The following is a 27,098-nucleotide window of genomic DNA, read 5'->3' as shown; positions in this document are numbered from 1 at the left end:
GACTTCGACCAACTGTCTAGTACTCTAGTCCGATATAACTTCCTAGAAATAGTTTTCCTGTGACGTATATTGCAATGCATCAGTTTTGCTGGTAAACAATACGTCAGCGACAACCTGATTCTTCCAGCAAAGAAAAAAATAGACAATTTGGTTTGTAACAAGAACCAACTTGTTTGTAACTCGATTGCTGAAATCAATTCATCAACTTCACATTTAATTCCAGGGCAACACGTAGACAGTTACGTCATCTATGCGTATTTCCTGACTTTAAAGGGGGCTCGAAATTAAACGCCCCCATAAAGAAATCATATGTAATAATAAATGTTATTTATTACAGCGCGGCTCTTCTGATGTTGTAACGTTTTTAGTATAACAGGTGCCGCAAAGACCCTTGCTGGCTTTTTTATAGTCTTCGACTAGCGCGCTTGTGTAACTAACCTATTATATCACTAACATCATAAATGAATAATCACTACATGTGAAACGGTGATGTGGTAAGTTATGAAAAACAATGCCCATAGCACATGATTTGGTAACCACTAAAAACCTCATTGCCTCCACAAAGAAAAAACACGGTTATGTCCCTTTCATGTGACCTATTGTTATACTTCGAAAAATTTGTTACGTCACAAATGCAGTGACAGAGCAACTTCATGCTGTTGGATTCTGCAGGCATCCCGCTGACGAGCACGACAACACGTGCTGCCCACAGGTCAAGCCGAGTTTAAACTGACGATGACGGCGGATCGATCTTAAGTTGTCGGAAACACGTGTACAGTCAACCTAATATACATGCCTTTACCGAAAAGGCCAAGATGCCATGACTGGTTCCAATGCCGACCATAACACGGACCAAATACACAAAAATAGGTGATGTCATTTCCGACATCAAATAGCGTGTTTAAAAGGTGAACGAGGTTGTATGGTGACAACAAACAACATTGAAAAAGCAAAGGTACCTTGATCATTGATTTAACCTAACTACAACTGCAGTTATACGACTTCCTACAGCTGTATCAGGCACTTTGACCTCGGAGACACACCGTCTTGCTTTCCAGTACTTCTCTGAGAAGAGTTTAACCTTCTTTCGTATCCGTATCGTTTGCTTTTGTTCCTCGGAAGCTGCCAAGCCATATGAAGGATGTTTTACGTCATGAACGAGGCCGCAAATAAATCCGTGCTTGCAGCAATTATTTGTGGTTTCAGCTAGGTTCATTGACAAGTAATTAATTCAATTTGATTGTCACATTTTGGCCATAGGTATACCGTAGGTAGGATTCTCTTCTAGCAAACCATGTAACAACTAATTACCACAACTTGGGTCATCAGCCTCCTCTGAGAAGGCAGTTCCGCTTACAAATGACCTCAGCTTACAGGTCAACTTTCCAAATACTCACATATGAGTATGATCGGGTTTAAACAGTCAATATGTGATTTTCTGCGTCCCGGTAGAAAATATTTGTCTTCACAAATTAATTAGCCACGTTTGTTGCCGGCGCGCGTCAAGTGATTTCCGATAACAAAATCTGTTTTTTAACCCGACAGAAATCATAACCACCTGCTATAGCTGGTTTAAAATAAGTCGAACTGAATACAACGATATAATCACCCAATTACAGCAGCAACACAACTGCCAATATAGCCTATAATTGTTGGTCTCGATTTGGCAAATCACTTTCCTGGATTATGATTAAACCTGACAAATAACGTCCGTTTTGCTACGAAAAGAAACTGGTGATTTGACCCCAAAGTTTTTCAAAGAACCGCTGACTGATTACTACCACAAAGCGTTCCCTTTTTAAGTGACGGCCATTCATATGATACATACCGGTAAATAAACTTAGCTCCTAATGGTCAGCCGGTTCTTGTCTTATTTCTACCTGACACACTTTATCTCACCTTCGTGGTGCAGATGTTGAAATTTTTGCCTCAAGAAAAGTGCGAAACATTTCTACTGCCAGTAAGAAATGCATCAATCATCGGTTCTCTTTTTCATTAAACTCAATCTGCTGTCTGTTCCTTTCGAAAAAATTGTTTAATAAAACAACGTTTGATGACGAACAGCATGTCAAAATAACTTATAGTAAATAATTTGTGTGACATTTTTAAATAGTTGCATATACAGTATAATATTAAGGGCCTCCCGGCAAATTGCTGTCAAACTCCTTTTCTAAAAGCATATCTAACTAAATGATCAACTATCTTCGGCAGTGTTCAAAGTTTTCTTATGCGAAATACAAGCAATTTCTCTTATCATCATCCTTATCATCAAACAGTAGGCTGTAGTTTGTTTTCTTTTTTGATCGATCAATCGACGCTTTTAACCACCAAGTTTCAGCAGTCAGTCTTAAGTCTTCCCACCGTGCTGAACGACAGGAGATAAAGTGACAGAAAGACTGATGGAGCGTTCGCAAAGACAACCCTCAAGTGAGGGGTTTTTGGTGGTAGTAACATTCTGTTTGGACAGGCAACACGCGTCAAATCCGGTACCCTACATCTATGAACAACGTGCGAGGGCCAGACGTTTCCAGTCTTTGCAGGTCAAGTTTTATTTAGAAGTTGTAAGGTCGTAAACATGACCGAAAAGTAGCTTGTAATGGCGGCAAAGCTGTTCGCACGTCAGTTGGATATGGAGTGGCACTCTTATTAACAACTTGAATGACTCGATAACAACAATCGCAAATAAAATATTATTATACTGCATTATTATTGCACTGTTCAGATAATTTTGTGGAAATTTCGATCTTAGTGGTTAGGAAGTTTCAATGCTGCAAATACCATACATTGTATATTGCAAAGCATAAAACGTTGCACACGCACTGCATTTTAGTTTAAGATTCACGAAGCTGATGGCAGAAATAAAAAAAAAACTTACTAAAGCCTCCGCGCGTTTTTCTAACGCTAATCATAACTGACAGGAGCTCGTTTATTGGGAAATCTAAATCTACCAAACAAGCCAAACGAGCTTGCAACCATTTCAATTGCGTGTTACAGGATTTCAGATATCCAATAATGCCTGATTCAAAGACTTGGGTTTCAATAACTGTCGTTTTGGTAGTCAGGCCAAACAGTCTTGTGGGATAAGCATCATAGGACAAGTTATACTGAAAATACTGGCAAGTAAAACCTGACGGGCACACTTTGGATTGCCACATACAGTCATACATCATTTTTCGTTGTTGCTCGAATATTGTAAGAAAGTTTTTTGTACTTAGTGGCTGCGGAACGTTATTTTTTTCAACTGTTGTTTATTTTGCACATTCAAAGTTTTTTTCATTAAATTAGAGTAAACATACCATAGTATATGCTCAATAAAAATTCATAATGAATATAAGAACAAATTTTTAGAAAACTTACTTTACAATTGGTCGAGTTTGAAATGATTTAATAGTGCTATACTTTTAAGTTTTGAATGTTCGTTGTTTTGTTTATTCATAAAATACATGTGTCAAGGGATATGATTACGCACCTGTTTTATAAGCACTGCATTTTAATGTTGTATCACCCAATTTGTAAGGCACTGGTTTACGGTGTAAGTTGTTTATTACTATTTAGAGTTTGTTTTCATTTCTACTACCCCGTAAACTGTTTGGAGCTTTTATCTTAGTGTGTCGGTGCACTATTTGTTACTCCACTATTACACAGCGTGTCCACAAAGTCTGGGTGCATGGTTAAAAATAAGACGATCTTTCTCGTCCACTAAAGAGTACCAACTCAATTCGTTCTTCTTTAGACAGAGCCATCATTCAATCTGGAAACAATAAATTAGTAAAATTCCCTATGTACCCAGACTTTATGGACACCGTACAGTAATTTAATCCAGTGTGTGTGTGTCAACATCTGTTTTTATTGGCGTGGTGCATTGCTTCATTTGTGTGTAAACTTGTCGGTTTTTTTAACTGCTCTCGCACTGCCGCAGTTTTTTTCCATTTACATGTGCATGATTTTTACCTCAATTCTTGTGACCCGTCATTTCGTTATCCTTGAGGACGTAGTTGGTAATCAGCGCCCCGCCCTTATTTTCGTGGCAGTGTTGGTATTTGTGTTTTTTTGGTGTGTGGCTCTTGACTGGTGCTTGGGCGGATTTGTTTTAATTCAGCGTTGGGGTTTTGACTGAAAGAATAAACAAAGTGTTTCTTACCGACCTTCGGCGGACAGTCGGAAAACAAGTGTTACACATGCATATACAAATCATGAGACGTGACTCTATAATTGTATTATATCTATATACTTTATAAATATAAGTCCGTAATACACGACTACGGTTCCAAGGTTAGGCATTGGGAGGTATAGTAATTGGCAATTTTATCCATTTTGTATCGGCATGTATTTGATCAAAAGGGGAAGGTCGGGCAAAGCGATTCAGCGTGACAATGTGCAACATCCCTCTAACTTTCTTAAAAACTACGCTACGCTCTAAAAGTTTTAGTGTTTAGCCGTTCATGATGACTACACTTGCAAACAATGTTTGGCTGAAAATGTTGAGCTTCATGATGTAAATACGAGGGAAGAAAATCTATTTTGTCGAGTCATCGATCTAAGATAAGAGTCAAAAATTCGTTTAATTTTTGAAACATTGGTTGTAGCAAATTAGTTTGTGCCACTTATAGTTTGGACAGTAACGCAAGAGCAGTAAAACGCAGCAGTAACTGTTTGCTAGTTTTGCATAGAAAAGTAGGCAAAACAAATTAATGGTTTAGTGGTGGTTCTTCGGTGGTCCACTTTACCTCACCTTATACCTGAGGGTAAAATACTAGAAGTATTATTTAGGTTGACTAACGGCAATACAGAAGATTTTATTCGTGTGTAAAAACTAAAGTCTTTCTTTAGCAATTTGGGAGCATAGAATTGATCGGTAAACCCGATCGAAGAACGAAAACCACTACTTTGTTGACGAGACGTGCCTGTAATTGCTGTGGGTTTAGACTTCTCACTGTACCTTGCGTGTGCGCGTTGTTTATCGTTGTGTAGTTTTTTTACACATGTATTAGCTGGAAAGAAAATTCATTTCTTTACCAAGTTTATGTTTGCAGCAAAAAAGTGTTACGGGCCTCTTTGCCCCATGCAGTCGGGGCAAAGTGGTATTTTTTTGCGATTTTTTTAAAATCAAGCAAGTGAATGTATAAATGATAAGCGAATACAAACTACTATGGTAGAAACAAAAACGTAAGTGCCCAAGCTACATCGCAAATCAAATTTTAGAAGCTGTCGTAAAATGCTTGCAGAGACGGGTTAAGCGCTAAGTGGTCCACTTTCTCTATAGTTTATAAAAATTTCTCATATTAATTAGTATATCAGCATTTAAATTTCCCTGTGATGCGTTAATATTTAAAGGAAGTGTTGCATAGCACGTGATTTGAGTTTGACAATTATTAATCTGGACTTTAATCGCACTCAGCAAGCTTGATCTGGCAAGATTTTGTCATGTGTTGTTTTGGGAAGCAATCTAAGCTTTCAGCATTTAAAACCTTTAACACTTTTTTGTTCATTTTCACATTTAAATGTGCTTTCACCAAAAATGTTAGATGGTTATTTGATATACGCTTACCTTCAATGTTTACAAAGGTGCCAACACGCTATTCATTATTTTACAATAAAGCGACTTTTTAGCCGGGATATGGTGACGTAATCAATATCAACAAAAGAGCCGACGGGAGCGTACGACTACATTCCTGTTTAATGTTTAACCACGCCACGTTTTGCCAACCAACTAGCTCTTGGGTGCAGTTAAGCTAAGTCAGATTGCAACCATGACAGAAAAATCGGCATATTTTTTTGCACCACTTTTGGTCATTTTGATTGGTGCAGTAACTACCGAAGCAGTTTTTGAATACAAGAAGTCACTGCAGAGTTTAGGTGGGTAAAGGTTAAGAAATTTAACTGATAGGCGTACCGGTTTGCAGATTGCCGGCCTTGTTATTTTTGACAGTTTGTACTGTAGTTTGGACAAGTCAGACAGATACCTGTCTTTATTCACACTTTTTTTTTAAAGAAAATATTGTATGTCAACATTTAAGCTTCGTTTTTGCATCAAAAATACTTGGATGATCTCTATTTTTACAAATAAATTTATTACTTGAACAGAAATCTACTTGGACAAACGGGTAATACTACAACACAGTTATACCAAGCCCGCGATAGCAATCGGAAAAGGGAAAACCAAGTAACTCGATATTCTTTCTTAGAAAATGTTATTTTCTTGTTAAAAGGTTTATAACTGGTTATGTTTGTAAGTCTGTGGTGTAGGCAACTTGACCATACAATACTAAGCTGTCAAGTAAAGCACTAAGCACATAGGTTGTTGCCTGCTGGCGCAATAAATTCAGTATATTATCAATGCGATGTTGTGAAAAGGTAAATTTTGATGTCGGTGTTATGACGTTTAGATACGAAAACGACCTCGGAAATTTCCATATCGAAGATGAATTATTGAAACGAATTTCTCTGAACGACTTCCAAGTCAGCGATGATCCTCTTCTCAAAGAAGGCCAACTGGAGATCGATTTAGGGGAAAGCCCATTTCACGTTCGATTCAGCAACCCGAAATATGACGTAGCGGTAAGCGAATTAACTGTGGTAAGTACTAAACTGAATTAAGTATGCATTTTAATGAAATATTTTACAGATTACTCTTCAGTTTGAATCAACGTCGGAGGGAAATGTCATTCGTCTAAAAAAATCTAATACGAATACAGAATACAATAGGATGTGGTTGCGTTTAACCGCATTACCTGAAGAGCATGTATATGGCGGTAAACCTGAATCTTACATAGATTACATAGCCTCTTAAAGGACTTAAAGCATGTAATACTTCGTTGAGTGTCACTGGCCTTTTGTAAGGCGAGTTTTTTCGTTTTTTTCAAAACCACGCACTCACGCAATTAGTTATTATCTGTAAAGTTTTGTTAATCCCGACAGCTTGACATCGTGGTATTATAAGAAAGGGCAAAATTGTTATAGCATAGCCTTAACTAAACTTGCACTGTATTACAATAGGCGGAGAACAGTTTAGTCACTTTAACCTGCGAGGGCGCACATTCCCAATGTGGGTTCGCGAGCAGGGAGTGGGGAGAAATAAGTCTACCATGGTTACTTACCTTGCAGGTTCGTAGCTTGTTTAGCTCTTTTGCGACATCTAATCGTTTTAAAAGTTAGCTCTGAAGTGCTTCAAAGTGAAAGTTACAAAAATGTTTCGTTTTTTCAAACAAATTTTGCGATTTTGGTCACAGATATAGTGGCCGGTGCTGGCGGCGATTATCATACCTCTTATTGGCCGCAACCGACGTTTGTGTCAGATCGTTTGTATTACGCTCATTTGGACTTCTCCTTCTACAGCTTGCTAAATTTCAGGTAACCTAACTACATTCTGTCCACAAACAATCATCTTATGCCTAACAATATTATAAAACGTGCTACTTCAACTCATCAAAGTTTTGTAAGCCATAATCAAATCATTCTACGTGATGTCCCAGCTCAAAACATTATCACGAGATTGAAATGCAGGAGAACTTTGAAAAAGCACAAATTTACATGGGCACTGCCACTAGCTGGCCGAAACTTCTGGAAAAGCTAACATCCTTCATGGGAAGGCAACCTCTTCCACCACATTGGTTATATAATGGAGCAATCATAGGATTACAGGGAGGCACAGAAAAGGTAATGAAAGACACGTTCAAGTTTATATCCACGACTTTAAAAAACGCTAATCTCATAATACAAAAAAGAAAATGATTAATTCACGATTATTCTGCAATAGGTTCTGTCAAGATATCGATCCTTAAAGGAACATGACGTGAAAATTAGCGCCATTTGGATACAAGATTGGGCTGGAAAGTTTATGACGTCACTTGGGAAAAGGGTGTACTGGAACTGGCGATGGGATAAGAAAATGTATCCAAACTTGGAAAAAATCATGAAAGTGTGAAATATAGTAGCATTTGCTTGTTTATTTTGTATTCATATTTAAACTTTAATTTAAATTCATGCTTTATTGCAATTGTTGAAAATTCAGAAGACATTTAGGATCATCTGTAATATACCGTATAACTTATAGCAATTCAAAGAAAAGGAAAATGTAAGATTTTTATCCTACATCAATCCTCACGTAATCAAGGGAAGTGAGATGTTTGACGAAGCTGACAATGAAGGTTATTTTATAAAAAGTGCTAGAACAGGTAAGTAAGAAAAACATATTGTATTAAATATCGGAAATTTCTTCCACAAGGTATGTGAGATAAAACTACATATGGAATTATATAGGAAAAACTCAACTGGTTGATTTTGGAGAAATGGAATGTGGCTCGGTTGATCTTACAAATCCAAAAGCATACGACTGGTACAAAAAGGTTGTACAGGTAACAATTATGTCATGACATTTCATGGCATGATATTCAACAAATATTTTTGTTATATTCGTGGTATTCACATGAAATTCGACCACTAGTGTTTCTTCAGGACATAGCAAAGCTTGGATTTTCAGGCTGGATGGCCGACTTTGGTGGTGAATACTTACCAGTGGATGATTCTGTTTATTACGATGGACGACCAGCTTTAGAAATGCACAACATCTATTCAGAACTTTGGGCACAGCTAAACCGGGAAGCAGTGAAAGAAATGGGAATTGTGAACGATGTTTTCGTTTTTATGAGATCAGGTCAGTTGATTGATGGTTCAGGCATTCTCTGGAACTTTGTACCAGTGTAGCCTACGTTTGCTCCATCGATACAGTTAAAATTAGAACACATTTAGAGTTTAGTTCTATTTCTTAATACGTGAAGGTTTTGGTAAATCGCCTGGTTATACTTCAATTGCTTGGGGTGGTGACCAAAACGTTGACTTTTCTTATGGTGATGGTCTTGCTTCAACAATTCCAGCGGCTTTGTCTTTAGGAATGTCAGGTAGCCTGTAAATTTACTGAAAGTTAGCAGTTTTTAGTTTTAGTCTTTATTTAAAGCACTGAGTGGTGATAACTTTGTTTAGGTATGGGATTACATCATAGTGATGTAGGTGGTTACGTTTCGCTTTTGTGCATGGTGCGTACCGAAGAACTCGTTTTAAGATGGGCCGAAATGAATGTGTTTACCCCGGTTCTCAGAACCCACGAAGGAAACAGGCCTGATCGCAACTGGCAGGTAGAAATATCTATAGTGGTAAAGATGCTATAGCGTGTATGATTATATAAAAATTATTTGATTTTCACAGATCTACACCAATAACGCAACCACAAAATCATTCTCAAGAATGACAGAATTGTACATTAAACTAGCGCCATACCATGGCCACGTCGCCAGTGAAAATACTAACCACGGTTATCCTGCACAAAGACCACTTTTCTTCCATTATATGAATGATCCTCAATCATACGAAGAACAATATGAGTATCTCTACGGCCAAGGTTGGAAAAATGCTAAGTAAACGATACAAATAAACATTTCAATATCGTTGTAGGCAGCATTGACTATTCTTACTTTCTATATAAACTTACTATAGCTGTCTGCATCATGTTTTCTTGTTATAATAATCTCATATAATCAACACTAACCCACTGATGTGCAGAAGCAGCCTGCAGCATAGAAACATTGCCTACTGCAGCATATACCCTCTTTTCTGACATTAGTCCTCTTTTCTCTCCTCAGGAACCTTCTTTCTAAAATTTCACGGTTTCACAGATAACTAAGTAGCCTATAGTTGACTTTAACACTTTTGTAAACTACAGTAATAAACCGTAGGCTCACCTTAAACTTCAAACTTGCAGACTTACTCGTGGCTCCAGTATTGCTTGAAGGCCAAAATCAGTGGTCAGTTTATCTTCCACCGGACGAATGGGTGTATTTATGGAACAGCACACAAATCATTGTAAAAGCCGACAAAAAAGGTGAAGGTAAAACCGTCCAAGTGCACGCCGAGCTTGGGAATCCACCCGTTTTCTACCGGAAAGGAACACAGTGGGAGAAATTATTTCAAAGCTTTTCAAAATGTGGGTAGATGGTCTACAGATTTACAAAATGATTTGAGATAAACTAATGTTTGACTTATGAAGGCCAAATAGTGCGCATATACTTACAATTTACAACTAAGTGCAAAACCTATGCGATGTGGGACAAACGCCATATCACCCAGCTTATAGCTTATTCCAACAAGCTATACTTTTAGATAATACGGATCAGCGTGCAAAAGCATCAGAAGGCTTCAGTTGGCAGCTTCTTTGGGAGAATCCACTTATTTTCATTTACCTTCTGCTTAGAAAATTGTTTTGGTATATTCTGTTTAACGATTAAGAACTGTGCAGTAATTGTCATTGTTTAGATTTGCCAGTTTGAAGACGATTACGATTTTGTTATACTTTGTCTCGTTATGAATTAAGCCGATTATTACACATAATCGTTTAAGCAAGCCAACCAGCACCTAATTAGAATACTAACTTATATGTAATTTTAAACACCATGCTGCAAATTTTCTTTGTTATTATAGGCCTATTCTAACATCTTCAGACATAACTGTGTAGCGGCCTGGGAGCCGCTTTCAATACCATTATATCATTTGTGGGAACATATTCGCCAGTAATTTATTGTGATATTGTTTACTGATAAAACCGCAATTATTGTCGTTTAAAATTTGGAAACTTGCTCTAAATAACTTTATGCGAAAACGCCGTTTAGTACGTTACCAGGTGATTTCATAACATCCTAGTTTTAACTGAATGTAATTCCCATTGCCAACGCTTTTTTTTTATCGTTCACACATTCTGAAATGTTCGTGTATATTGTGTTGAATATTTCCGCTCACATCGCTCCGCTTTATAAACTCAAACGTCTACGCGAGTAAAAGCGCAGACAGAGATACCGAATCGTACGAACGTGTTACGTTAGTCCAGTTAATTGTAATTCGTTAGACTTGTTTTAAGTGGTGAATGCTAAGTTTGTGATTGTATTATATTCGGAACCTGTACAGTTCCTACAATAAAGGATCGTTTCTGATAAACTGTATCTGTGATAACGTAAGGGCTTTCGGCTAGTAGAACGTTAGGTTAGAGAATTCTAACCGCACGCAACCACGGAGTCAGATCATTAATTCGGCAGGTAAATTAAGTCCGAATAACATAAGTTAAGACTGACAACAGTGCAATCCTCTACAACTGGATGACACTGTTTGCACGCTTTCTTACAATTTCTTTAATTTTTCCGAATTATTCTATCATACTGTTACGTTCTACCTTGCATTGAGAATGGTTATAGTTATTAGGTGCTCGAAACGTCTACAATTAAAATATTTGTGTCATAGGCTACTCATGTGGTTCTATTGTTTTTGCTTCGAATTCTATGATGACTTTAATTATTACGACATTACATATCACATAACATATTATGACATATTAAGTTTAATCGCTTTTCAAGGAAAATATATGAAAACAATCAGTTTTTGCAAGAGTTCGTTTATGCGTTGCGCAATCAATAGGCTAGTCTATTAATATAGGCCTAACTCCAATAAAGTCACAAAGATAGGCTAGTAGACCTAATTTTGCTCGAAAAAGTGTAGGTTTACCTTAAAGATATTTTTGTAAGCTTATTAACCTGGTATGCATTAATGTGCTATAAAGGATAAGTGCTAAATCCAATATGTATAGCCTACTTCTGGAAGTTAACTAAGTTGCACAGCATTGCAGCCTATAGTAGCGGAGCCTCGAGCAACGAGGAGTCATCACCAGATTTAGCCTAAGTCGTGCAAAGACCTTACTCAGTCAGAGAAAAAAAATTATGATAGCATACCATACCAACTGGGAAGTATGTTTTTAATTTCACAGATCCCTATACTACCCGACAAGATCCTTTCTCCGTAACGGTGACCTTTCGCAAGGATTGCATTTAAAGCACAGAGATCCTTTTTCAAATTACGGTCAACCGATTGGTCTATATCTCTATCAGCACTGGATCACAAAAAGCTATTACGTTGGTGAATGTCACAGCGCTTCATCTATGATCTACAGTCTACACATTCTACAGTCTTTAAATCAATTTTCTCTACTTTTGTCAATGTATAAAAGTAGGAAGAATTGATTTACCAAAAATCGTGTTCATAAACTTTTCTACATTTGCATTATAAAAATTAATCCACAATATTTATAGCTTAAGGTGCTGGAATTAATTTACATTATCAGTAAAACCGCATATGAAAGCAAGCCATGATACCGGATGTTATGGTGTAATAATAATTGTTCCACTTATGTCCTACTGATTACGTGTCCTAATGGTAAAAAATGCAATGGTTAATAGTTTGTTTTTAAAAACCCTCTTATCGTCTTATCTCTCTCTCCCTCCTTTTCATTTATTTTTTTTTAAAAGTATGCAAAAAAATTCTATCTTATATGTGAAAATATCATGCTGTAAAACTTTTACATTGTTTAATTTGCCTGAAAAAAATAAATAGTAACTTATCGTACTCTTTAGCGTCACCAAGAAAAAAATACCTAGTCAAGCTAAAATAGATTACCCAGCATTTTTTAACCAATGAGAATTGCCCACGGTTACTGAATAATGATTATGAAAACATTTCGTTTCAGGGGATTTTTACGTTTTATCTTACGGCCCAGGCTAGTTGCTGCTAGGCTGTAACTTTGATGAACAATTTAGTGGGTCACAGACCAACAGATTTTAAATTAACGCTAATTATAATAAGCAGATTACTGGTACTCCAGAGTCTGTTATTAAATGAACATAGATATCGTAAGCTCACAGAGGTCCGTGATAGAAATTTTCAAATTTATGTGCAGATTTTACATCAGGGCCACTAGGCTACATACGATAAAAACTAGGCCTAGTGTATTGTGATTAGTGACAGAAGTCTTATTTAAAGTATAAAGTTTAATTTTCTGTTTATAAAATTATTTTTTTCAAACAGATAAATTTTTGTTTCAAGTATGGCTGTACGGATTACCTATGGTAATTTACCGTTCTTATTATAGGTCTCACAGCCGTACTGGAAAGTTTGCATTCAGTTCAGTGCGCCGGATAAATACGCCAATAAAAGTAAGGCTGCCACTATTTCATCGGAAAATTTCGTGTGCTCAAAGCTATTTTTACGGTTTCTTGTTAAACTAACTTAAATGTTATAGCATAGTAACCTAAACCTAACCTAACTCGAATAAAACCTTAACTAGCTAAAATCAACTTTTTGCATGGCCTTTGTCTAAATCTAACCGCTCATATTTAACATTTGTGTGAGCTACATACGGTGAAATAGTCACTCTTTAAATGTAATGCCAAAATTTGTGAAACACCAATGTAATACTTATGAATATATAGATATGACAGCATTTGTTTCACCGGCTGCCGGTTACCGAATTTTGAAAATGCTACTTTGGTAAACAACATTTCTTGTTTCCTCGTCCAAAACCCATAGTGGAGAGTGTGGCACCTGCTTGCACGAGATTCATAAATGTGCTTGCCAAATATTTTACTCATCACACCAATATATAGCAAACAAAAAAAGATAAACAGATTGTTTGCACACCAATTTATTATAAATAAACAAAGAATTGAGACTTCCGTGCACGTAATCAAACGAACATTTGCCTCTTTGCATGCATGATTTCTTGTCGAAAACAACCATATTTTCCAGTTGGGTTGAAAACATGAGTAATAGACTTAGCAAGGGGAAGCTGCCGGTCACACTAGTGTGATTTTCCAACATCGGTAAACAGATACGGTTGAAATAGTCACTTCGTAGCAGATTATAGCACAAAATGGCAATTCTACAAACTACTGTCGGATATTTAACAGATTTCTATAAGTAGAATTTCTCATATTTAAGTGTCTGTAGCTTGTGAGAGTGTGGCTTCCGTAGAAAGTTATATACTTACTATGGGGTTTAAATTGTGTTTTTCTTATATTTATCTTCACAGTTTCTTTGGTTTGGTTTTTTTACTCACACAATGTAAATTTATAGTAAGGGTTATCTAGACCAAAGAAGTAGGATAAAATTCAAAAGGAAAGTCAAAAATCAATCAACCAAATCAACAACCAATCAAGAATCAATCAACTTGGCCTACTTGGCAAACCAAAGGTTTTATAAAAGCAAACAGCATGTTGACAAGATCAAGAATTACTCCAAGTCCCAATGAAACAAAGTTACTGCTTGAAGAGCAAACAAAGCATCGTAGGAGGATGAGATTGCTTCAGGTACGACAACAAGGACAGGCTATTGCTAAAAACATTCGTTCAAATGTCGAAGAAAAAAGAAGCAATGCTTTGCAAGATATTGCATCTGAGCTGAATAAACAGCATGAACTTAGTAAAGAAGTAAAATATGCTAATGTCAAGCAAAAATATGCAAAAGGACTTAATGAGTTTGGCACAGCTCAAAAAGATGCTAGAGAGAATTGCCCAGATCAAATGTTAATAGAAGCAATGTTTCAAGAACAAAAGAAGATAGCCAAAAGACGTTATTGTGATGCAGTAAATCAACTGCAAACCATCAGGTCAATTGAAGAAAAGAAACAGAAGGATGAAGTGAATCGCCGTAAGTTGGTTTCTCAAAAGGAGAAGCTTCGAGCAAAACATATAGCAATGTTGCCAAACCCTGAAAACAGCAGCAAGGACAGCACTGGAACATCCCACGAGAATAGTGGCAACGCAACATCTGGTACTTACCAAAGTGGGTGTTCGTTTGTGGAGCGAGCTACTGGATCGGAAAGAAATGCATTCGATGACGCACGTGCTGCTGCACTTAAAGAAGAAGAAATCATCTTGCAAAAAAAGCAAAACCAATTATGCACTGAAAATGCACAACAGGAACGTGCACATTTCCGCCATATTGCTGCTTTACAGCAAACAAGAATGGAAAATGAATACCGCAGTCTTGAAAATGATTTGAAGCAATTGCAAAAGAAAGATGCACTGAAACGCAGGGGAAATGTGACTGGTGTATGTGCTACACCTGCATTGGATGTTAGCTTACAAAATTTAATGGCATAATTTTGAAATATTTTAACTTTTAATCTCATTTTTTATCATTAATTGAGCACACTTACAGCAAGAATGAGGACTGTTTGCTCACCTTTTGTTATTTATCATCAACATAAAAAAAAGTTCTGTTATTATTCTGAAATTTTTTTGATTATTGGTGTTGAAACACATTGTCTTTTCTACTTTTTATAACGTCATGTATAATTCCACCACTTATGATACTTTTAGTGCAGTAGTGAGTAGCTGCTTACAGTTATAAGTTTTGCATGATACCAGTGAAATATAAATAGTTCACTGTTTGTTTATTGGGGCACTTTTGTCACTTTCTTACCCAAGTGAACTGAGGTTGTAGATAGATACGAGTAGCTTTGAGTCTTCATTTTAGCGTTCTTTGACTAGTTTTGAATGTTTGTCTTTCATATAACATAGTCTACACTGTTTTTATATTTGTGCATTTTTTTATGACACCAGAGTTTCTTAGAAAATCATTTTAAATTGGTTATACAATATTAATTACGGTACAAAGTTAAAAATTTGTGTCAAGAAGAACTGGTGCTCTGTTAAAACAAAACTACCATCAAGTTGGACATAATGGAAAAATGCTTCAAGAAGCATGCAAGAAAACTTTTGTCACAAGTTCCCATTATCCTTGTGCTTCTTGACTTGCATTTTGAAGGTATGCAATATGTTTTAAATTTTGGTGTCTGCATCTTCGACCATCTTAAATGTTATTAGCCTGTGCAATACAATTATATTCAATATAATTGTTTACTGTTTAAACTTTACTGCTATGATTGGTAATACCTTTAATAGGTATTGAAGGAGTAGAGAAGGCAGAATCTCAGAAACATCTGTCCAGGGGAAATCAACTACTGAACGCTGGGCAGCTTGCAGATGCACTTACCCACTTTCACACTGCCATAGGTAAAACACCTATACGTTTTGTAGCCTCCTAGTTTAGTACTTTGCAACGTCATTTTTTTGTATTTAAAGAAACTTTACTTATCGTAATTTTCATGTGCAGTAAATGTTATGTATATTGTTGTTGTACTATATTGTTAAAGAGGATTTATGATGTTATTTGATTCTATGATTAAGGAATTAATATCATACATAGCGAGCGAAATATGCCACTTACACATATGATTCAAGTTACAGTTACAAGCCCATATGAGTCATACAATTTTGGCAATTTAAAAAAAAACATGATTTGTTTTATGTTAAAATGTTGAAATAATCCAGTCCATGATATACTGTATAGTGAACTGTTACAGATAAGGATGATCGAAATTATCAGGCCTATTACATGCGAGCAACAGTTTATCTTGCCATGGGGAAGGCAAGATCTGCCCTTCCCGATCTGCACCAGGTATTTTCTGGACTGTTGTGTGTTTGCTTTAGTTCCTATTACTCCTATTGCAGTTATTTTGGTGTAAAAACACGTATGAAAATACTGTTTTTTTTTAACTCTGCAGGTTGTGAAACTACAGCCGTCTTTTGTACAAGCCAGGTTACAACGTGGAAACCTTTTTTTGAAGATGGGAAAATTTAATGAGGCACAAACAGATTATGAAGCTGTGGTAAAGGATTTTAGCCTTTGTTATATGCTATGCTTATTACATAAAATGGCAATAAAATATAAACACGTGTTCTTATTTTTCTTTGTATATATATTTTAAGCTTGCTCATGAAGACCACTTAGAAGCAACTGCCAAAGTGGAGGAGATACGTCCACTTCGCAGGAATGTAAATCACGCGAGTAAGCTCCTTGAGGCCAAAGACTTCCACGGAGCGATAAATTTGCTCAACCAAGTGATTGAGGTGCCGGTGTACTTATCCCATTCATTGTTGGAACGTTACTTTTACCGATGTTGCTTGAGTTTTGTGTAATGTGTGAGATAAAGTCTATTGCAGTTCAATATGATATTAACTGTAGCTTATTTCTTGATGTAGTCCTGCCCATGGAATGCAGACTACAGGGAAATGCGCGCATTGGCATTCGAGCATCTTGGAGATTTGCGTCGTGCAATTAGTGACCTCAAGCCAACAACTATTTTAAAATTGGACAATACCAGAGCTTTTTTGAGAATGAGCATTTTGTGGTATAACCTTGGTGATGTGGAACAGTCACTCGAGTAAGGCCTAGTAATATATGAAAAGGAAAATTATTATACCTTATATATATAGGATAATATTATATATAAATATTAATACCTATTTCTTCCTGTTTTCCTTTTTTATATAAAGCAAATGTTATCATTGAATGATTGAAATATGACATTCATAAGCAACTTCATATCTGTATAGTCTATCATGAAACTTTGCAGAGTATTATTGACTGTTATTAAGTTTAGAAACATGTCCTAGCTTCCAGTTTCCTTAACTGTAACTTAACTTACAGTGAAATTCGTGAATGCTTAAAATTGGATCCAGACCATTCTGAATGCTATGCCCATTACAAAAGCGTCAAAAAGTTATTCAAAACCTTGGAAGCCGCAAAAAACAAAATGGCTCAGGGAGAGTAAGTCGTCACTTAAGTAAATGTGTCATCATTGACTTGAATATTTGCTCATTAACAAATGTTTTCAGCTGGACTGAAGCAGTGGCAAAATACAGAAAAGCACTTGCACAAGAATCAAGAATACATCAACTTAATATTGAAGTTAAATTAAAAATATGTGAATGCTTTGTAAAAGTAAGTAAAATCTTTAAAAAGTTCATTTAAATGAGTACGGCATAATATTTTTGCACTACTGTCGCGGCTCTCAACAACTTTTTTGAAATGATTCTTGTTATCGATGTGCAACGTTTTTTGGGGCAGTCAAAGACAAATATTCCTGCCGCCTTGGAGGCATGTTTTGCTGCAATACGATCTATACCTACCAATGATCTAAGAGCCGCAGCTGGTCATGTGTTGCTCTCACATTTGCATACTCAAATTGGAAAATTAAAAGCAGGTACCAGGGTATTAATGTAGCCCTGAGCCAACAAACAACATCAATCAACATGCTCTTATTACTAACAATGGAGTGTAGTGTAGAAAGGACTTGGGATGGCTTCACAATATCAGCCCAAACTTACCCAAATTTGTATTGCTAAGTTACTTTCTTAGCTTTTTAACAGTACATGCTGAATATATCTTTAAAAAGGTTTTTAGATCAGCATGTATTTGCATTTCAAATTGGCATCTGGTTGAATAAATGCCCAGTTGTAAGAAATTTGTAAATGTTTTCCAGTAAAAAGCTTTACTTTATTTAGGCACACAATCCAGTTGAAGCCATTAAGGCTGCCAACGATGTGATAGCTTTAGATTCTTCCAATATTCCAGTATTATTGTTACTTTCTCAAGCGCATACACAAAATGAAGATTATCAAGAAGGTAGTGTAGAAACATGTTACAGTAGATAACAGTGTTGCTTTAGAATAGCATTTAACAAAAACTATATACACGTTGTTATTAACCTTTTATTTATGTAAGTTTGTGTTTAAGTTAAAGAAGTATGTTGTCATGGCATAAGTATGCACTGTTGTTAGACTGTTATGCTTCCTGTTTTTAGCTGTGGATGATTTACAAAGGGCGGCACAAATTGATGAAAACTATCCTGGGTTACCAGAAAAACTTAAGAAAGCACAAAAGCTTTTAAAGCAATCACAAAAACGAGATTATTATAAAATTTTAGGCGTTTCCAGGTTTGTCCATGTTGATGTTAATAAATGTTTTGTGTGCTTGGTTTAGTCTAGATCAGGGATCTCAAACATGCTACATGAGGCCTTGATAAATTCTTGTGCGACCTTTGATGTGTTTTTCAATTTTGAAAGAATGAACAATTAACCCTTTAAGCGCCACATGTTTGTCCTTGATGAAAAAACGCTTCCAGCAAAGTAACCAGACAAAAATATGATGTAGCAAGTAGAGTAAATTGAAGATTGTATTAAACATTTGTAAAGCATTATTCATTACTGTCGTATCTTTTCAACTTTTTAGTGTGTATTTTGACCCTCGTGCAAATTCAAAGTCTTCGTTTGGCCCTCTGAGCAATTTCAGTTTGAGATTCATGGTTTAAATTGATTGATCAATATTTTTTGTTTATCATAGCAGTTAACTTCACTCAACTGATAAAAAACGTTCCTGCTGTTTGGAAATTAATTTACTTGAAATGTTGTATTGAAATCATGTTAATGTATATTTATCATAGAAATGCTGGAAAGAAAGATATTATTAAAGCGTACAGAAAATTAGCTCGCGAATGGCATCCAGACAATTTCCAGGATGAAGAAGAAAAAAAGCGTGCTGAAAAGAAATTCATTGAAATTGCATCTGCAAAAGAAGTGTTAAGTGATCAAGGTATGTAATAAATAGCACTTCATGAATTTAGAGCAGTGGTTCTCAAACAATGTGACATGGCAGTGTTGTGGAATGTTTCAATGTTCTTTAATATGGGAATACTTTACCAAAATGCTTTTGTAACAAATTTTATCGTACACTATTATTTGGGGCTGATATCAGTGACAACCAGTGCTGAAGCCTTTCTGTTGATGCAAAATTGCTATTGTGAAAATGTTACCATTTTTATTACCTAGATTTTTTTCGGTTTAATTACTTTTTTGTTTATAGTACATCAACTTAGAGCTTTATTTCCATTTAAACAATTTCAACCATGTTTCGGATAATTATGGTTGTTAATTATCAAGTTTTCACTCATAAATCTCATTACATTGAAATTGTTAAAGCGACATTTTCAGAATGTGTATCATGCGTCATAAAGATTTTTTATTCACAGGTTAGTCGCCACACAAGTGTTTGCACACATTGCGTTTCTGAAAGTTTGAGAACCACTGGATTAGAATAGAATTAACCTACTTGTACTAACTTGAAATTCTTGTTAGATGTAGTCGTAACTTTGTGGGTTTGTTCTTATGAAAGCTATCAAATATGCTGATATGCAGTAAACCCATGAAATCAATCAATAAACTGTAGCCAGTCATTGATGGAAGCATACTTCATGAAAAACTCTTGCTCAAAATACTAAAGTATCTTGAGTACAGTTGACTTAGGTTGCATACAGAATAGCAGACTCATACCTTATACTGGCAGTTATACCAGTGTGGTGTATATTTAGTGCTCCGCTAAATTTACTATCCTTATTTAATGTAGTGCTAGGAATTAACACAGTTGTGGTAGAATGCAGTATTACAAATAAAAACTTATGTATGAAAATTCAAGTTCATTCATACCGGCAGATAGACAGAAATCACTAAGTTCAGGTCATCGCTTGTGGTGTTTTATGAGAAATTTAAAACCTGTCGGATGCCAGTCAGTTTGTGGTATTTGCTTTTAACTAAACGTGGTGATGGTTTTCAGCTATCTGTTGCATCTGCTTTTATTATTCATGTCCATTGAAATCACCCTGACTCTGCTTATGGGTTATCAAGGTAAAGTAATATTCGTCTTAAGTATTTACTTTAACTATTTTTGTTAGCTGGTTATTATTAGCACTACTGACTTAACTACGTCTAAAAATGGTTCATGCCATTTTTAGCAATTTACCGGTAGTTAGTACATTATCATTTATGTAAATGTAATTGTAGATTTAGATTTTTTGTAATTAGCACACCATTAAAATTAAGTTATGAATTGCTTTTTATCAGTGTAATGCAAAAATTATTAATATTACCACATGTTACTGTTAATATATTTCAGCATTTTTCTTAAACATTTCAGCAAAAGTTCGCATATTTAATGATGGATATGATCCACTTGACACAGAAGATGTTGCTGAATGGGAAAAGCAACAAGCTTTAGGAAGATCAGGCAATTTGTTTGAATTCTTTTTTCAGCACAATGCCGGTGGCAGAAAAAAGGAAAAGTCGGAAGATAATCCTTTTGAAGAGTTGTTTAAGTCATTCAGTGAACACAGACGCCGTACCACTCCTAGAATGGATCCTCTGGCGGATGGATTTGACCGACCAAACCCTAATGCTCGCAGACCACAACCAAAACAACAGTTTAATGAACAAAAAACCAAGCAAACTGATCCTACGAGTCAAGATCAACATTTTAGGCAATTTCAACATCAGGATCCAAGGTTTCAGCAGCAACAAGAACGAACACAGCCTTATGGAAGACAACCTACTCAAAATAGGGAACCACCACCACCAACACAACCTCAACAACCACGTCAACAGTACCAACAACAAAGAAGTTCTACAGATCAACAACGTTCTGGTCAACAGCAACGCCAGCAATCTCAAGGTCATTCTAAACGCTGGCAAAGTGGTCAAGAAGATCGATTCAGGTCTGCTTGGCAACAACGTAATCGTGACCAAAGACAAGACCCATTGCATGCAACACAGCATCAGCAATTTTCCCAACAAAGGCAAAGTCACCCTAATCCTAGACAGCAAACATCTCAATCACAACGTCATTTTGAGCGTCCTCATCAAAGTTTTGGCTCTCAACATCAACCTATCAAGAACAGACAAAATTATCAAACTGACTTCGATGAACAGCAACGTCAGCATGCTGGAGATCCCAGACAATATCAGCAAGGAAAGGCAACGAAAGATGACAAAAGTTATCGTCGTTCAGACAGACAAAGTGAACCTCAACAATATGAAGATGGAAGGCAATCTGCAGATCAACGCCAGCGTCATCATGATGAAAAACCGGTACTGAAGAAGACAACTAAAAAGAAGAAGACTTCTTTTAAGAAGAAAAGAACAATGACTGCTGAGGAGAAAGAAATAACAAAACAGTACACACGAGGTACAGATGGGAGGTGGTATCACAAAGGTAAAGATGGCCGATGGAGAGTGCACAATGGACCCCCACCTGACCCAACAAAAAAGAAGGTTCCTCCCACTCAAACCAGAAAAACCCAATCATCGTCAAAGCAAAGTCAGCAGTCGCAACAACGTCAAAGCAATAAGCCAGACGCTGAACAGAAACCCAATGAGAATAGCTATCGAGATGAAAAAGGAAACATTTATGTTCGAGGTTTGGATGGTAATTGGTACATGCGTGTACAACCTCCTCCTAAGAAGCAGGACGACAAAAAGAGCGACAGACAGGAACAATGGGACAACCAGAAACAAGCCACTGACCAACACTGGACACATCGTCCCCACAATAAAAACAAAAAGCAGGACTCAAGCACTCGATTTCAGCAAACGCAAAGGTCCCAATATGACGGTATGAACCAAGAAGCAAGGTCCAGGTCTCAGGATCAACATCAAACCTCTTTCCAAAGCCAGCAGCAGCAACAACATCATAAAGGTGAACATAGATCAACAACTGCACATTCTCAGCAGCAAAGACAAGCACATGGAACAAGCTCTGATCTTCCTAGAGGACTCTTTTACAATGAGCGGCAACAGATTTCCGACAGAATAGGGAATATCTATGAGCGTTTTCCTGATGGAAGATACAAGCTTTTTATGGCTGCATCAGAAGCAAGACAGAGACTAAAAGATCAATTAAGGAATCACAAGCAGAGTGATTTTCTCAAGCCAAAAGGTGAGGAAAGACCTACACCTCCCCCTCCTCTTCCAAAGCAACAAGTTTATCATGATTCCGAGGGAAATGTGTTTGTGAAAGATGCACATGGAAATCTCATAAAGGTTCAACCCGGCCAACAAGGGAAAGCACAGACGCATCATCAACAACAACAGTCGCACACGCGACAAGAAATGCCAAGAAAAGATAAAACAGGATTTTCCTATGAAGATCCAAATCAACGCAGAGCCGAGCAAAAATGGCGTAAACAAGAAGAGAAAGTAGACTATGGTGATGAAGGATCAAATCAACAACAGTCACATCCTCCACCAAATCGACAGCAATACCATGCTTATGCTGGACAACAACAGCAACAGTTCCAAGCACGACAGCAAGACTCACGATACACGAGGGGATCACAACCAAGGCAGTTTACGCGGCAACGAACACAGGGGGATGGCCATCAGCATTATCATCGTGATTACCAACAATCAGCAAGGCATCATCGACCTGCTCATGAAGAACTGTGAAAATATTACCCTCTTTCATTGTATATGAATTGTGTTTGTGCCAGCTTCCTTTATATACACATATAAGGTATCGTGAGCATTACTGACGGTACATTGATGGATTTTTACATCTTTTATCTTCACTTCATAGACTTTGGTGTTATTTTATTATTGTGTCTGGTAAGATTTCTTGTATGTATGTTGTGCTGCTTGCCATTTGAATTGTATATCATGTAAATCTTAGTACATAGATAAAATTAAGACATTAGCTTTTATTTTTGAGGTGGTATTAGAACACTTTCTGCAAATTTACAAGACTACAAAATTAGAGTTTGTTGTATTGTATGGGACACCAACTACTGAATTTGCCTACTCAAATCCCGCAAATTGTGTGTTTGTTGTAAATTTGTAATAAACCTAATTGCTAGTATATCGTCATTGATACAAAGATATTACTTACACAGTAGCCTCGTAGGTAGTTTAAATAAATCAGAATGAGTGAAGGTTGTGAAAGAACCACACAGAACAATTTCCAGGTACTTAAATACTTTTGTCTATTTCATTGTTTCTCTGTTTTCCGCTGCGGTTATTGTTTCTTTGCCAACAATGCACCAAATTTATTTCAGAAATGAGGCGGAAGTTTGATGCTGGAGTCGATCCTCTTGATCCTGAAGAACAGCAAGGAGGAGGACAGGGTTTTAATCCATTTCGTGGCGGAGGTGGAGGTTTTACATTCCACTTCGGAGGTGGGAGAGGAGGTTCTGGAGGATTCGATCCGTTTCATGATGAGTTTTGAAAAGATCAATTGTTGTCTGCACTGTGAGGTAGCCTAAGATCTACTATTTGTGTTCTATCTAACCTATTATATAATGAGGTCTTTTAAATTTACTTTACAAAATGTTGATCGTGTGTAGTAGTTGCATTCAGCTGGCTGACACCAGTTTGTGGAAATTGGTTATTAAAATGTTACTTTATTGTCTGAACAATTTCTACTTTTCACAACTACTGTTGTTATTCAGATCAGTGCGTTTGTTTACTTTATGAATCTTACCTTTAGTTACGTAACATGCTTTTTAACTAATTTTTCTCTGTTAAAGACTTTACTCGACGGCATGCAACATTTCACTGCATTTCCCCTATTTATTTTTCTTGGAGGATTTCTCTTGTAAGTGCCTTCTGTTCAACTTAAAGACTCAATGGATGAGACCTCATTGGCCAGCCTTTAAGTTTGAGAGGGTGTAAAGCAAGTGTTAATTTTATCATTTTTAATCAGGGCTTTTTAGAGGTTGCCCACATGAGGAACATATTTAACTGGAACTTGAAATTGTTGTCAACTACCAGTTTTTCTCGCATTGATGCATGCCTCTTAAAATGTGCTGTTTCCATAGAATGGTGCATTGTTGCTTTGTTTCTTGCAAAGGTTCACTATTATGATACCAAGCAATGTGCAAAATTGTTATTTTGTTTTAGCAAATTGAAAATAAACATCAAATCAATAGAAAATATCGGAATACGTTTAGAACTGAATGTGAAGGTGTACTCAGTCTTTTTAAATGTTGTTCTTTTCGCACCAAGGAAAGCGTTATTTCAATTTTTGAAGTGCTTAGGTTTGATCTCAGAAGACTTTAAGAATTATGTTGTTTAAAAGAAGTGTAATTGCAGGGCATGCAAATGTCGCAAACGGTAACAGTAATAACGAAAGATTGTGCGCTACAATCGAGAAACTCTGACAAGCGTTCAGCGTTTACGCAAAAAACACTACAAGCAGGTGGTGTCGGCAATCATAATAACATTAGGTAAAAAGTCAAGAGTCCTTCAATTTTCAACGCGTTAGTGAAAAACAGCGCAAAAGCAACCGGTAGAAATAGGGCAGTCCCAAACACAAGGCTAAGCATTAATTTAGATTAGGGAGGGCTTCTTGACAAATATTTTTGTAGACCTTTACCAATAACTCAACGCTCTAGCCAAATGGTATGATCTGAGGAACAATCTTCAAGTAGGCAGCTGCATTAGTTCGTAGTAATTTGCGGTTTAAAGTTTCCTCGTGGGGCATTCAACCTCGGAGTTGAGCCTACTAATTTCATCGGTATGGTTAGGGAGTTACCCATAAACTGGTTTTAGGTGACGGAAAACAACAACTTAGGCGTGCAGTAAAACACCATTCTTAAATCTTGATCATCAGTTACGGCACTAAACGACGAAAATACGTTGCAGATATTTTAGAGTTTAGACAGTCATTATGATGACTGACTGCCAGTTAGCATATGCTTACGATGTAACTTCCCGTGTTTAACTTGGAATTGAAAACAATGGCATTTTTCTGTTTGTGGCAAACATTACTGCAGTTGTATTAAGTTAGCTGAAAGAAGTTATAGTAACCATTTTGTCAGTAACATCACTGAGCTTAGTTTCAATTTCATTATTAACTTGAGTTTGTAATAGATGTATATAAAAGAACGAGCATAAGATATGTTTAAAACATATAAATTTTTTTCGAATTACTTCATGACGAAACGCTGAAATGGAAACGTCCTTCATTGACGTTTCGCATTTTTATTCACTTTAAATCTTTTCGCCGTTTACGGGCACAGTTATCATGCTTGTGTCGGTCTCTACGCAGGTGAACTTTTTCACTGCTTTATCAACTACGTTACTAGGTAATCTTGTTCGGTTCATTACTCAGTGCATTTCGTAGAACTTGAATCAATGATTTGCAGCTGATAATAATTTGCTGATATCATTTTAAGTTGAGAACGTAATGCAAGTCGTTGTGTATTTTATTCAATGCCAGTGGTTTATTTATGTTAACTTTTTGTTTTTTTCTTTGATACTTTGTACAAGCGATTTAATTAAACCTAAATTATTTATAAAATGTAACCAATTAAGGGCAGTTCCTGGTTTGCGGTGTGATGTATTACTATTGGAGAAAGCTTTTCTTGAGCTAAAAGTCATTAATCCAAGAATCTATCGATCATCCAAGATCATTTCAAAACCTTTGTTCTATTTAAAATCGGTCGAATTTTTCCAGAAATGTTGTCTGTCGCAAACGTTCAATTTTCGCAAACGTTTCATCAATTCAAATTTCGAAAGCAATTTGAGTCGGTTATGGCAAATTATTCCGTCTGATTCTTGATTTGTTCAAAATGTCTAAACGTCCATGCTGTCGCCACAGTTTCCGGAATGCAAAATATCCTTGCTGTTTATGGTATCGACTGATTAGGCTGCAATTAAGTGTATAGGTTGAATGTTGCTTGCAACTAATCGTTTTAACTTTTGAGTAAAGAAAACTGTATCAAATGGCTTTGATTATAATTAAATTGTCACGCTAGTTTTTTATTCACAACAATTTCAGACAGTAGTGGAAGTCGTTAATGCGCTGAATTTCAAAAAATAACATGGAAACTTTGCCAATTCGTGTGCAATGTCTCTCACTGTTGACGTAGTTAGAATATGTTTGTATTGAACGGATTACTGTATAATATGAGAAGATTAATTGCACTTGAAATGACGACAATTAGAATAAACTTTTAGTGAAATCAGAACGCAGAACAGATTAACATGACCTTAATTTTAACCATAGCCTAAGTTCATGAAAAGTCAGTCGAGTAGCGAATCAAGAAATGCGGTAATTTTGCTTTGAACTTTGCGGATCTACTTTGAATGTTTTTATGACAGTATGCCGTTTGACGTATGCGTCTGATACCATGCTCATGACGTCGGTTTTATCGTATTAATTTCGGAAATTGCTCCCTCAAGGCTTTATAACGACTCACGACCGTTGCCTTCTGCAAGCTTATGTGATATATCGGCCTAAGGTAGAAACATTTTACACGTGTCTGCCAAAATGAAAAGACGTCAGAAATTTCAGCGTTACGTATGATCATTTTGTATCGGTAAAACAAACTTTGATACTGACGGAAGTAAGCACATGTGAAGACGGAATGAAAAACTATTGGCCGAAAGATAATATTGCTCCACTCCAAGGTGTAACGATTCTTAAGATAGGTCTTTTTCAGTGCTGATGGCCAAGATCATAAAAAATGCAATGTCTTCACCTGCCAAATCTATTGCGGTTTGACTTTCGCTGTTGAGTGAATTGGTTTGCCTGGTCGCTGTAAGATTGTGTATATACAG

General features: G+C 36.4%; 4 protein-coding genes across 5 annotated transcripts; all 4 read left to right on the top strand.

The window, feature by feature from the left end:
* The first annotated feature begins 4,457 nt into the window (after positions 1–4,457).
* Positions 4,458–10,967, top strand: LOC143450122 (sulfoquinovosidase-like). Its single transcript, XM_076950545.1, has 16 exons — positions 4,458–5,856; positions 6,085–6,163; positions 6,387–6,558; positions 6,626–6,752; positions 6,997–7,104; positions 7,230–7,350; positions 7,473–7,656; positions 7,757–7,918; positions 8,054–8,174; positions 8,260–8,354; positions 8,455–8,653; positions 8,778–8,897; positions 8,980–9,131; positions 9,202–9,394; positions 9,755–9,976; positions 10,153–10,967. Exons 1-16 carry the CDS (start codon positions 5,751–5,753, stop codon positions 10,275–10,277), a joined length of 2,286 nt encoding a protein of 761 aa, XP_076806660.1. The 5' UTR covers positions 4,458–5,750; the 3' UTR covers positions 10,278–10,967.
* Positions 10,968–13,877: 2,910 nt separating this feature from the next.
* On the top strand, positions 13,878–15,432 carry LOC143448824 (centrosomal protein of 295 kDa-like). Its single transcript, XM_076948721.1, has one exon. The coding sequence runs from the start codon at positions 14,079–14,081 to the stop codon at positions 14,967–14,969; it is 891 nt and encodes a 296-aa protein (XP_076804836.1). The 5' UTR covers positions 13,878–14,078; the 3' UTR covers positions 14,970–15,432.
* LOC143448823 (dnaJ homolog subfamily C member 3-like) lies at positions 15,423–24,467 on the top strand. Of its 2 annotated transcripts, XM_076948719.1 has the most exons (13): positions 15,428–15,636; positions 15,774–15,884; positions 16,235–16,329; positions 16,436–16,540; positions 16,641–16,781; positions 16,914–17,095; positions 17,362–17,481; positions 17,550–17,655; positions 18,219–18,339; positions 18,518–18,650; positions 19,157–19,305; positions 23,591–23,788; positions 24,062–24,467. In XM_076948719.1, the coding sequence occupies exons 1-12, from the start codon at positions 15,552–15,554 to the stop codon at positions 23,758–23,760; spliced, it is 1,518 nt and encodes a 505-aa protein (XP_076804834.1). In that variant the 5' UTR covers positions 15,428–15,551; the 3' UTR covers positions 23,761–23,788; positions 24,062–24,467. The 2 variants fall into 2 exon arrangements, with proteins under 2 accessions (XP_076804835.1, XP_076804834.1); XM_076948720.1 differs by lacking the exons at positions 23,591–23,788; positions 24,062–24,467 and adding an exon at positions 19,742–19,875 and having other exon boundaries at positions 15,423–15,636.
* On the top strand, positions 20,289–23,571 carry LOC143448822 (uncharacterized). Its single transcript, XM_076948718.1, has 2 exons — positions 20,289–20,393; positions 20,683–23,571. The coding sequence occupies exons 1-2, from the start codon at positions 20,312–20,314 to the stop codon at positions 22,983–22,985; spliced, it is 2,385 nt and encodes a 794-aa protein (XP_076804833.1). The 5' UTR covers positions 20,289–20,311; the 3' UTR covers positions 22,986–23,571.
* Positions 24,468–27,098: the final 2,631 nt, after the last annotated feature.

The sequence above is a fragment of the Clavelina lepadiformis genome, chromosome 3 (genome assembly GCF_947623445.1).
Source record: "Clavelina lepadiformis chromosome 3, kaClaLepa1.1, whole genome shotgun sequence".
Lineage (NCBI taxonomy): Eukaryota > Metazoa > Chordata > Ascidiacea > Aplousobranchia > Clavelinidae > Clavelina > Clavelina lepadiformis.
Note: the sequence above shows the minus strand (reverse complement) of the source record. Positions and strands in the feature narration are given on the sequence as shown.

What these genes read in the sequence shown, in the direction of transcription:
- LOC143448822 (XM_076948718.1), top strand. Translation starts at nt 20,312, where the DNA reads ATGGTTTTCAGCTATCTGTTGCATCTGCTTTTATTATTCATGTCCATT. An exon ending in TCTGCTTATGGGTTATCAAG is followed by an intron (nt 20,394 to 20,682) that starts GTAAAGTAATAT and finishes TAAACATTTCAG; the next exon opens with CAAAAGTTCGCATATTTAAT.
- LOC143450122 (XM_076950545.1), top strand. Translation starts at nt 5,751, where the DNA reads ATGACAGAAAAATCGGCATATTTTTTTGCACCACTTTTGGTCATTTTG. An exon ending in GAAGTCACTGCAGAGTTTAG is followed by an intron (nt 5,857 to 6,084) that starts GTGGGTAAAGGT and finishes TTACTTGAACAG; the next exon opens with AAATCTACTTGGACAAACGG. An exon ending in TACAGCTTGCTAAATTTCAG is followed by an intron (nt 7,351 to 7,472) that starts GTAACCTAACTA and finishes GTGATGTCCCAG; the next exon opens with CTCAAAACATTATCACGAGA.
- LOC143448824 (XM_076948721.1), top strand. Translation starts at nt 14,079, where the DNA reads ATGTTGACAAGATCAAGAATTACTCCAAGTCCCAATGAAACAAAGTTA.
- LOC143448823 (XM_076948719.1), top strand. Translation starts at nt 15,552, where the DNA reads ATGGAAAAATGCTTCAAGAAGCATGCAAGAAAACTTTTGTCACAAGTT. An exon ending in TCTTGACTTGCATTTTGAAG is followed by an intron (nt 15,637 to 15,773) that starts GTATGCAATATG and finishes TACCTTTAATAG; the next exon opens with GTATTGAAGGAGTAGAGAAG. An exon ending in TATGTGAATGCTTTGTAAAA is followed by an intron (nt 17,656 to 18,218) that starts GTAAGTAAAATC and finishes TACTTTATTTAG; the next exon opens with GCACACAATCCAGTTGAAGC.